At 44.6% G+C, this 11,892-nt stretch overlaps 1 protein-coding gene across 1 annotated transcript in view; it reads right to left on the reverse strand.

Annotated features, from left to right (window-relative positions):
• LOC138645005 (ectonucleotide pyrophosphatase/phosphodiesterase family member 7-like) overlaps window positions 1–10,840 on the reverse strand; it is a 59,225-nt gene extending 48,385 nt beyond the window's left edge. The window contains exon 1 of the mRNA XM_069733971.1: window positions 10,537–10,840. Within this exon, the coding sequence (XP_069590072.1) occupies window positions 10,537–10,789 (253 nt within the window). The 5' untranslated portion in view covers window positions 10,790–10,840. The remainder of the gene's footprint in view (window positions 1–10,536) is intronic.
• Window positions 10,841–11,892: the final 1,052 nt, after the last annotated feature.

The raw sequence follows: 11,892 nt of genomic DNA on the forward strand, positions 1-11,892 counted from the left end.
TCAATAAATTAGCATATCAAGAAAAGGTTCTCTAAACGACCTATTACCCTAATCTTCTGAATCAACTAATTAACTCTAAACACATGCAAAAGATACCTGAGGCTTTTATAAACTCCCTGCCTGTTTCACTACTCAAAACCCCCATCATGGGTAAGACTAGCGACCTGACAGATGTCAAGAAGGCCATCATTGACACCCTCAAGCAAGAGGGTAAGACCCAGAAAGAAATTTCTCAACAAATAGGCTGTTCCCAGAGTGCTGTATCAAGGCACCTCAATGGTAAGTCTGTTGGAAGGAAACAATGTGGCAGAAAACGCTGTACAACGAGAAGAGGAGACCGGACCCTGAGGAAGATTGTGGAGATGGACCGATTCCAGACCTTGGGGAACCTGAGGAAGCAGTGGACTGAGTCTGGTGTGGAAACATCCAGAGCCACCGTGCACAGGCGTGTGCAGGAAATGGGCTACAGGTGCCGAAATGGGCTACAGAGAAGCAGCACTGGACTGTTGCTAAGTGGTCCCAAGTACTTTTTTCTGATGAAAGCAAATTTTGCATGTCATTCGGAAATCAAGGTGCCAGAGTCTGGAGGAAGACTGGGGAGAAGGAAATGCCAAAATGCCTGAAGTCCAGTGTCAAGTACCCACAGTCAGTGATGGTGTGGGGTGCCATGTCAGCTGCTGGTGTTGGTCCACTGTGTTTCATCAAGGGCAGGGTCAATGCAGCTAGCTATCAGGAGATTTTGGAGCACTTCATGCTTCCATCGGCTGAAATGCTTTATGGAGATGAAGATTTCATTTTTCAGCACGACCTGGCACCTGCTCACAGTGCCAAAACCACTGGTAAATGGTTTACTGACCATGGTATTACTGTGCTCAATTGGCCTGCCAACTCTCCTGACCTGAACCCCATAGAGAATCTGTGGGATATTGTGAAGAGAAAGTTGAGAGACGCAAGACCCAACACTCTGGATGAGCTTAAGGCCGCTATTGAAGCATCCTGGGCCTCCATAACATCTCAGCAGTGTCACAGGCTGATTGCCTTCATGCCACGCCGCATTGAAGCAGTCATTTCTGCCAAAGGATTCCCGACCAAGTATTGAGTGCATAACTGAACATTATTATTTGATGGTTTTTTTTGTTTGTTATTAAAAAACACTTTTATTTGATTGGATGGGTGAAATATGCTAATTTATTGAGACAGGTTTTTTGGGTTATCAGGAGTTGTATGCCAAAATCATCAGTATTAAAACAATAAAAGACGTGACAAATTTCAGTTGGTGGATAATGAATCTATAATATATGAAAGTTTAATTGTAATCATTACATTATGGTAAATAATGAAATTTAACACTATATGCTAATTTTTTGAGAAGGACCTGTATTACGTGTTAGGGCTAGCGGAACGCACCAAATAATAAGACTGATAGTGTACGGTGCGTTCGTAGCCCGGGGTCCACCGTGCAGAGATGGAACCTGCTGCTGAGTAATGACGGACTATATGGCGGTACTCATAAGTATACTTGCGTGGGTTAAACTTCACCCAACGTGAAGGAAGCGATCCTGTTGCGTCACAGGATCGCGGTACCGCACATAGAAGGCGAGCAAGCAGTCAGCGAACTTAACCCCAACTAGGATTGAAGTCCGATTAGACCACTTGCTGACACAACACCGCAACAGGGTGTGTTAGGCAACTCTTATAATTAGAGCACCGAAGTGCGAACTGTGCCGTGCTGGCAGGCACCACTAAGCACCCAGACGTGGGTCAGGAAGCGCACTACTGGCGCGTGGCGCCGCACTGGCGGTCACAGCAATAGACGCTGATACGTGTGTGACACGTTGAGTGATTTGTCGGGCGCTAGATAGCAGCCATACTCCATACGCGAACAGTCATACAATAGGGTAGGGGTATTTAATGAACGACTTGCACTCACAACAAACACACGTATTCAATTGTACACTAGCGCATGGCTGTGCGGTCATGCGCAGTTTATATAATTGCAGAACAGGAAGTGGCCACAGAAACTTTGCCCTTCCAGGGCCTGCCAAGAGGACCAATGGAATGCGCTGCAGAGCCAGAGCACATGACCCTCGATCTCCAACGGGAGATCTTGCTCTGGGCATGCTCAGTGTGCGCAAACAAGGACTTAGTCCCAGGGAAGTCCGCTCGCCGCTGACCAGCACTGACTTTAATGGCAGGAGCTGAAGAAGCAGCAGTAACTCTCTGTACAGAGTGAGAGCGAGCAAGACACTGGGAGCAACGTCCCTGCTGAGCAGACTCCACTGCGGCTGGAGGAGAATGGGAGACCGCAGCGGAGACGGATCGAGATTCCCCCTGTGCAGCAGAGGAAACTCGACTCCTAACATTACCCCCCCTCCTAGGGCCCCCCCCTCCTTGGGCCTCGCTACGCTCGAAGGCAGCAATGAGCTGTGGGGCCCGAATGTTTTCAGCAGGCTCCCAAGACCTGTCCTCTGGACCATAACCCTTCCAATCCACCAAATAAAACTTTTTGCTGCGTACCACCTTGCACCCCAAAATAGCGTTCACCTCGTAATCGTCCGTAGACGAACCCGATGTCCCGGCAGATGACTCGGAAAACCGGGACATGTATACGGGTTTCAAGAAGGACACATGAAAGGTGTCGGTGATACCCAAGCGTGGAGGAAGAGCCAGGCGGTAGACCACAGGATTAACCTGTTCGAGAACCTTGAAGGGACCCAAGTAGCGAGGAGCAAACTTAGTGGACTCAACTCGCAGCCTGATGTTACGGGCGGAGAGCCACACCAAGTCGCCAGGGGCAAAAGTCGGAGCGGGGCGCCGATGAACATCGGCGGAGGACCTCATTCTCTCCTTGGAGGCCCGAATGGCATCCTGCGTGCGATCCCAAATGTCCCGTGCCTCCACAGCCCAGTCTGCCACCCTGGGATCAGCGGAAGACACAGGCATGGGCACAGGAACACGCGGATGCTGGCCGTAATTTAAGAGGAATGGAGTCTGACCGGTAGAGTCGGCTACGGCATTGTTAAGTGCAAACTCTGCCCATGGTAGCAAGGATGCCCAGTCATCCTGTCTGGCAGAAACAAAATGTCGCAGATATGTGACCAAGGTCTGGTTGGCCCTTTCTACCAACCCATTCGTCTCGGGATGATATGCCGAAGAGAGATTTAACTCAATACTGAGTAGACGACATAGCTCCCTCCAGAATCGAGATGCAAACTGGGGACCCCGGTCACTAACAATTTTGTCTGGCATACCGTGTAAGCGAAAGATATGCTTGATAAACAAGACAGCCAACGCCCGTGCAGATGGTAGCCGTGGAAGAGGCACCAAATGCACCATTTTGGAAAAATGATCGGTGATCACCCAGATAATGGTGCAATTACGAGACTTGGGTAAGCCAACCACAAAGTCCATCCCGACCATCTCCCAGGGCCTGTCAGCCACGGGCAGAGGATAAAGCAACCCAGCTGGCCGTTGCCGAGGAGTCTTGTTCCTGGCGCAAGAGACACACGCCCGAACGTACTCCGTGACATCACGAGCCATATGCGGCCACCAGTATGTCCTCGCCAGTAACTCTGATGTCCTTTTAGTACCAAAATGTCCACCCACCCTGGACGAGTGCGCCCAAGAGAGAACCTCCGGTCGCAAACTAGATGGAACAAAAGTCTTGCCCGGGGGCACAGACTCCAGTGACACCGGGGCCACGGTTCTCAAACTCTCGGTGGGGACATAGTAACATAGTAACATAGTTAGTAAGGCCGAAAAAAGACATTTGTCCATCCAGTTCAGCCTATATTCCATCATAATAAATCCCCAGATCTACGTCCTTCTACAGAACCTAATAATTGTATGATACAATATTGTTCTGCTCCAGGAAGACATCCAGGCCTCTCTTGAACCCCTCGACTGAGTTCGCCATCACCACCTCCTCAGGCAAGCAATTCCAGATTCTCACTGCCCTAACAGTAAAGAATCCTCTTCTATGTTGGTGGAAAAACCTTCTCTCCTCCAGACGCAAAGAATGCCCCCTTGTGCCCGTCACCTTCCTTGGTATAAACAGATCCTCAGCGAGATATTTGTATTGTCCCCTTATATACTTATACATGGTTATTAGATCGCCCCTCAGTCGTCTTTTTTCTAGACTAAATAATCCTAATTTCGCTAATCTATCTGGGTATTGTAGTTCTCCCATCCCCTTTATTAATTTTGTTGCCCTCCTTTGTACTCTCTCTAGTTCCATTATATCCTTCCTGAGCACCGGTGCCCAAAACTGGACACAGTACTCCATGTGCGGTCTAACTAGGGATTTGTACAGAGGCAGTATAATGCTCTCATCATGTGTATCCAGACCTCTTTTAATGCACCCCATGATCCTGTTTGCCTTGGCAGCTGCTGCCTGGCACTGACTGCTCCAGGTAAGTTTATCATTAACTAGGATCCCCAAGTCCTTCTCCCTGTCAGATTTACCCAGTGGTTTCCCGTTCAGTGTGTAATGGTGATATTGATTCCCTCTTCCCATGTGTATAACCTTACATTTATCATTGTTAAACCTCATCTGCCACCTTTCAGCCCAAGTTTCCAACTTATCCAGATCCATCTGTAGCAGAATACTATCTTCTCTTGTATTAACTGCTTTACATAGTTTTGTATCATCTGCAAATATCGATATTTTACTGTGTAAACCTTCTACCAGATCATTAATGAATATGTTGAAGAGAACAGGTCCCAATACTGACCCCTGCGGTACCCCACTGGTCACAGCGACCCAGTTAGAGACTATACCATTTATAACCACCCTCTGCTTTCTATCACTAAGCCAGTTACTAACCCATTTACACACATTTTCCCCCAGACCAAGCATTCTCATTTTGTGTACCAACCTCTTGTGCGGCACGGTATCAAACGCTTTGGAAAAATCGAGATATACCACGTCCAATGACTCACCGTGGTCCAGTCTATAGCTTACCTCTTCATAAAAACTGATTAGATTGGTTTGACAGGAGCGATTTCTCATAAACCCATGCTGATATGGAGTTAAACAGTTATTCTCATTGAGATAATCCAGAATAACATCCCTCAGAAACCCTTCAAATATTTTACCAACAATAGAGGTTAGACTTACTGGCCTATAATTTCCAGGTTCACTTTTAGAGCCCTTTTTGAATATTGGCACCACATTTGCTATGCTCCAGTCCTGCGGAACAGACCCTGTCGCTATAGAGTCACTAAAAATAAGAAATAATGGTTTATCTATTACATTACTTAGTTCTCTTAGTACTCGTGGGTGTATGCCATCCGGACCCGGAGATTTATCTATTTTAATCTTATTTAGCCGGTTTCGCACCTCTTCTTGGGTTAGATTGGTGACCCTTAATATAGGGTTTTCATTGTTTCTTGGGATTTCACCTAGCATTTCATTTTCCACCGTGAATACCGTGGAGAAGAAGGTGTTTAATATGTTAGCTTTTTCCTCGTCATTTACAACCATTCTTTCCTCACTATTTTTTAAGGGGCCTACATTTTCAGTTTTTATTCTTTTACTATTGATATAGTTGAAGAACAGTTTGGGATTAGTTTTACTCTCCTTAGCAATGTGCTTCTCTGTTTCCTTTTTGGCAGCTTTAATTAGTTTTTTAGATAAAGTATTTTTCTCCCTATAGTTTTTTAGAGCTTCAATGGTGCCATCCTGCTTTAGTAGTGCAAATGCTTTCTTTTTACTGTTAATTGCCTGTCTTACTTCTTTGTTTAGCCACATTGGGTTTTTCCTATTTCTAGTCCTTTTATTCCCACAAGGTATAAACCGCTTACACTGCCTATTTAGGATGTTCTTAAACATTTCCCATTTATTATCTGTATTCTCATTTCTGAGGATATTGTCCCAGTCTACCAGATTAAGGGCATCTCTAAGCTGTTCAAACTTTGCCTTCCTAAAGTTCAATGTTTTTGTGACTCCCTGACAAGTCCCCCTAGTGAAAGACAGGTGAAACTGCACAATATTGTGGTCGCTATTTCCTAAATGCCCAACCACCTGCAGATTTGTTATTCTGTCAGGTCTATTAGATAGTATTAGGTCTAAAAGTGCTGCTCCTCTGGTTGGATTCTGCACCAATTGTGAAAGATAATTTTTCTTGGTTATTAGCAGAAACCTGTTGCCTTTATGGGTTTCACAGGTTTCTGTTTCCCAGTTAATATCCGGGTAGTTAAAGTCCCCCATAACCAGGACCTCATTATGGGTTGCAGCTTCATCTATCTGCTTTAGAAGTAGACTTTCCATGCTTTCTGTTATATTTGGGGGTTTGTAACAGACCCCAATGAGAATTTTGTTACCATTTTTCCCTCCATGAATTTCAACCCATATGGACTCGACATCCTCATTCCCTTCGCTAATATCCTCCCTTAAAGTGGACTTTAGACAAGACTTTACATAGAGACAAACCCCTCCTCCTCTCCGATTTTTACGATCCTTTCTAAACAGACTGTAACCCTGTAAGTTAACTGCCCAGTCATAGCTTTCATCTAACCATGTCTCGGTTATTCCCACTATGTCAAAGTTACTTGTAGATATTTCTGCTTCTAGTTCTTCCATCTTGTTTGTCAGGCTTCTGGCGTTTGCGAGCATGCAGTTTAGAGGATTTTGTTTTGTTCCAATCTCCTCACTGTGGATTGTTTTAGAAATGTTCTTACCTCCCTTCTGAGTATGTTTTCCTGGGTCGTCTTTGTTCGAGTCTAATGTTTTTCTTCCCGTCCCCTCTTCTTCTAGTTTAACGCCCTCCTGATGAGTGTAGCGAGTCTTCTGGCGAATGTGTGTTTCCCAGGTTTGTTGAGGTGTAGTCCGTCTCTGGCGAGGAGTCCATCATACCAGTAATTCACACCGTGGTCCAGGAATCCAAATCCTTGTTGTCTGCACCATCGTCTTAGCCAGTTGTTTGCATCAAGGATTCTGTTCCATCTCCTGGTACCATGCCCGTCTACTGGAAGGATAGAAGAAAAAACTACCTGTGCATCCAGTTCCTTTACCTTCTTCCCCAACTCTTCAAAGTCTTTGCAGATTGTCGGTAGGTCCTTCCTTGCCGTGTCATTGGTGCCAACATGTATCAGAAGAAATGGGTGGACGTCCTTGGAGTTGAAGAGCTTTGGTATCCTATCGGTCACATCCTTGATCATCGCACCTGGAAGGCAGCATACTTCTCTTGCAGTTATGTCTGGTCTGCAGATGGCTGCTTCGGTGCCTCTCAGTAGTGAGTCTCCCACCACCACCACTCTTCGTTGCTTCTTGGCTGTACTTTTTGCTGTCACTTGTTGCTGTGTGCCCTTTTCTTTTTTGCTTGCTGGTATTGCTTCATTCTTAGGTGTGTCATCTTCATCCTCTACAAAGATTTGATATCGGTTCTTCAGTTGTGTGGTTGGTGATTTCTCCATGGTCTTCTTGCTTCTTTTGGTCACATGCTTCCACTCATCTGCTTTTGGAGGTTCTCTGACACTTTTTGCACCTTCTGTGACCAGTAGAGATGCTTCTGTTCTGTCTAGAAAGTCTTCATTCTCTTTGATGAGTTTCAAAGTTGCTATTCTTTCTTCCAGACCCCGCACCTTTTCTTCTAAAAGGGCCACTAGTCTACACTTCTGACAGGTGAAATTGGATTCTTCTTCTGGTCGATCTGTGAACATGTAGCACATGCTGCAGCTCACCATGTAGGTTGTCACATCTGCCATGTTGCTCCTAGATCCTGCTGACTTGCTGTGTGTTTTCCTTCTTGTGTAATCTACTCAGCCAAGCTCTCTTGCAATAATGTCCTACAGGCAAAAATTCGCGCCGTAAGGCGCGCGGTTTGGTGATGCTTTCGAAGCAGCTGGTCCCGGCTGTACCCAACGATCTTCTAGCTTAGGGAGACTTCGCTTCTCCCAGAAGGCACCTGGAATATGCAAATTAGCCTCTTGAAGCTTGAATCCCTGGTTTGGTGATGCTTTCGAAGCAGCTGGTCCCGGCTGTACCCAACGATCTTCTAGCTTAGGGAGACTTCGCTTCTCCCAGAAGGCACCTGGAATATGCAAATTAGCCTCCTGAAGCTTGAATCCCTGGTTTGGTGATGCTTTCGAAGCAGCTGGTCCCGGCTGTACCCAACGATCTTCTAGCTTAGGGAGACTTCGCTTCTCCCAGAAGGCACCTGGAATATGCAAATTAGCCTCCTGAAGCTTGAATCCCTGGTTTGGTGATGCTTTCGAAGCAGCTGGTCCCGGCTGTACCCAACGATCTTCTAGCTTAGGGAGACTTCGCTTCTCCCAGAAGGCACCTGGAATATGCAAATTAGCCTCCTGAAGCTTGAATCCCTGGTTTGGTGATGCTTTCGACAATAAGCCGAGGCTCCTCCTCCTCCGCAGATGACACAACGGAGCGAGAGAGAGCGTCGGCCCGAATGTTCTTCTCCCCAGAAAGGAAATGGAGGGTGAAATGAAACCGGGAGAAGAACAAGGACCATCTGGCCTGGCGAGAATTCAACCGCTGAGCTGTCTGCAGATACACCAAATTTTTGTGATCTGTGAAGACTTGGAAGGGAAAACGTGCTCCCTCCAAGAGATGTCTCCACTCCGAGAAAGCCAACTTCATGGCTAGCAACTCCCTGTCCCCGATGGAATAATTCCTCTCTGCTGGTGCGAAGGTCTTGGAGAAAAAGAAGCAAGGATGCTTCCGACCTTGAGCATCCTTTTGGAAGAGGACTGCTCCACCACCAACAGAAGAGGCATCCACCTCCATGATAAATGGCTTATCAACATCAGGGCGATGAAGAATGGGAGCGCTAGCGAAGTGTGACTTTATAGAGATAAAAGCCTTGGAGACCTCCTCAGACCACAATTTGGGATTCGCCCCCTTCTTGGTGAGGGCAACCAAGGGAGCTACCAAAGTTGAGAAATGCGGGATGAACTGGCGATAATAATTGATGAACCCCATAAAGCGCTGCACCGCTTTAAGAGAATGGGGTTCCTGCCAGTCCATCACAGCCTGTAGTTTGGCAGGATCCATAGCCAATCCCTGGGCTGAGATGATGTAGCCTAGGAAAGGTAAGGACTCCTGCTCAAACATACACTTCTCCAACTTGGCATAGAGGGAGTTTGCCCGTAGGAGGTCGAAGACTTTGCAAACATCTCTCCGGTGGGAACAGGAACACATGGGCTACTTGCACAGTGAACAAGTCTGTATGATCATGTTCACACACCACCAAGAAACCTGAAGACACAAAAGAGAATAGTAAAACCAAAAACACTCAGTTTGAAAAAATGTTGCAGTAATCCGCAAGTGCTAGTAAAAGATGTAAAAAACAGGGTATTTGGTTGATACGTTTTTTGCAAAAAATGTATACTAAGCTGCTCTACCAAACTTCACGGTATACCCTTATCAGAGCAGTCCTAACTAATGTATGCAATCCCTATCTGATGTATTTAAAAACCTGATCATCTGTATATTACCTGTGTGAACAGGGTTCAGAGAGGAAAAATCCATGTGTGCATACAGGGTAGAACAGCTTTTGTGCAGATAGCCCAAGAGGAGTGGTGGAACTCCCCAGTCTTGTAGACACAAGAGAACAATTATGGAAACAGGAACACATGGGCTACTTGCACAGTGAACAAGTCTGTATGATCATGTTCACACACCACCAAGAAACCTGAAGACACAAAAGAGAATAGTAAAACCAAAAACACTCAGTTTGAAAAAATGTTGCAGTAATCCGCAAGTGCTAGTAAAAGATGTAAAAAACAGGGTATTTGGTTGATACGTTTTTTGCAAAAAATGTATACTAAGCTGCTCTACCAAACTTCACGGTATACCCTTATCAGAGCAGTCCTAACTAATGTATGCAATCCCTATCTGATGTATTTAAAAACCTGATCATCTGTATATTACCTGTGTGAACAGGGTTCAGAGAGGAAAAATCCATGTGTGCATACAGGGTAGAACAGCTTTTGTGCAGATAGCCCAAGAGGAGTGGTGGAACTCCCCAGTCTTGTAGACACAAGAGAACAATTATGGAAACAGGAACACATGGGCTACTTGCACAGTGAACAAGTCTGTATGATCATGTTCACACACCACCAAGAAACCTGAAGACACAAAAGAGAATAGTAAAACCAAAAACACTCAGTTTGAAAAAATGTTGCAGTAATCCGCAAGTGCTAGTAAAAGATGTAAAAAACAGGGTATTTGGTTGATACGTTTTTTGCAAAAAATGTATACTAAGCTGCTCTACCAAACTTCACGGTATACCCTTATCAGAGCAGTCCTAACTAATGTATGCAATCCCTATCTGATGTATTTAAAAACCTGATCATCTGTATATTACCTGTGTGAACAGGGTTCAGAGAGGAAAAATCCATGTGTGCATACAGGGTAGAACAGCTTTTGTGCAGATAGCCCAAGAGGAGTGGTGGAACTCCCCAGTCTTGTAGACACAAGAGAACAATTATGGAAACAGGAACACATGGGCTACTTGCACAGTGAACAAGTCTGTATGATCATGTTCACACTGTGTATTAAATGTTCAGACTTACCAGTGATGGTGGTGAAGTGAGACGGGGATGTCATTGTTACGAATGGTGGGCTGACGTATTTTGCCTTTACTCCAATTTCTGCCAAGTAGTCCAAGAGTGGAGTATCAACGTCTTGATCATAATTCCATCGAAATCCATCAAATGAGATCACCAGCAGTTTGTTATTCTTTGCTTTTCCATTCCTCAGGATTGGCTTACTGAAAATGAGCGTAAAAAAAGCAAAAAATAATATTACAGTCTTATGGGTTTTCATGTTGATGTAGTGATGGCAAGCTAATGCTGGGATCTGCTGACTGTCACTGAAGAATCTGTATGCTCATTTTTTATTAATCACTTATCAGGACAAAGCTCACCTAACTCAGAATCATGGGAAAACCTGCTTAAGTATTTTATCTTCAAGGTGTTATTTTCTTGTATTGCTTATCTACATGATAACTACAAACACTACACTGTAATGCACCAATAAAAATCCATTGGTATCAACAATGATACCAATGGATTTTTATTGGTGCATTACAGTGTAGTGTTTGCAGCAAATTATATTCTCCAAAAGTAGTACTAATAACCACATTTGTCTGCCAGATTCAAAAAATGATATAATTAATTAAAAGGTTGTCCAGAATTTATGCAAAATGAGGTAAAAGCTGCAATAATATTGACAATAATAGTGACAATGATAAAAATCAAAATACATTGGAAGAAATAAGTATTTGATTCCTTGCTGATTTTTTTCCCCACTGACAAACATGTGAACAGTCTATAATTTTAAGAGTAGGTTAATTTAACTTTGAGATAGAATATCAAAGATAAAATCCAGAAAATCACATTGTATAAATTATATACATTTATCTGCATTTTGCAGTGAGAAACAAGTATTTGATCCCTCTGGCAAACAAGACTAAATACTTGGTGGCAAAACCGTTGTTGGCAAGCACAGCAGTCTGACATTTTTTGTAGTTAATGATGAGGTTTGCGCACGTCATGAGGAATTTTGGTGCACTCTTCTTTGCAGATCATCTCTAAATCATTAAGATTTTGAAGCTGTCAGTTGGCAACTCGGAGCTTCAACTCCCTCCATAAGTTTTCTATAGGCTTAAGGTCTGGAGACTGGCTAGGCCACTCCAGACCTTAATGTGCTTCTTTTTGAGCCACTCCATTGTTGCCTTGGCTGTATGTTTTTGGGTCATCGTCTTGCTGAAATACTCAGCCACAACCCATTTTTAATGCCCAGGCTGAGGGTAGGAGGTTGTCGCTCAGGATTTTATGGTACATGGCTCGATCAATTCTTCCATTGATGCGGTGAAGTAGTCCTGAGCCCTTAGTAGAGAAATATCACCAAAACATAATGTTTCCACC

The sequence above is a fragment of the Ranitomeya imitator genome, chromosome 7 (assembly GCF_032444005.1).
Source record: "Ranitomeya imitator isolate aRanImi1 chromosome 7, aRanImi1.pri, whole genome shotgun sequence".
Lineage (NCBI taxonomy): Eukaryota > Metazoa > Chordata > Amphibia > Anura > Dendrobatidae > Ranitomeya > Ranitomeya imitator.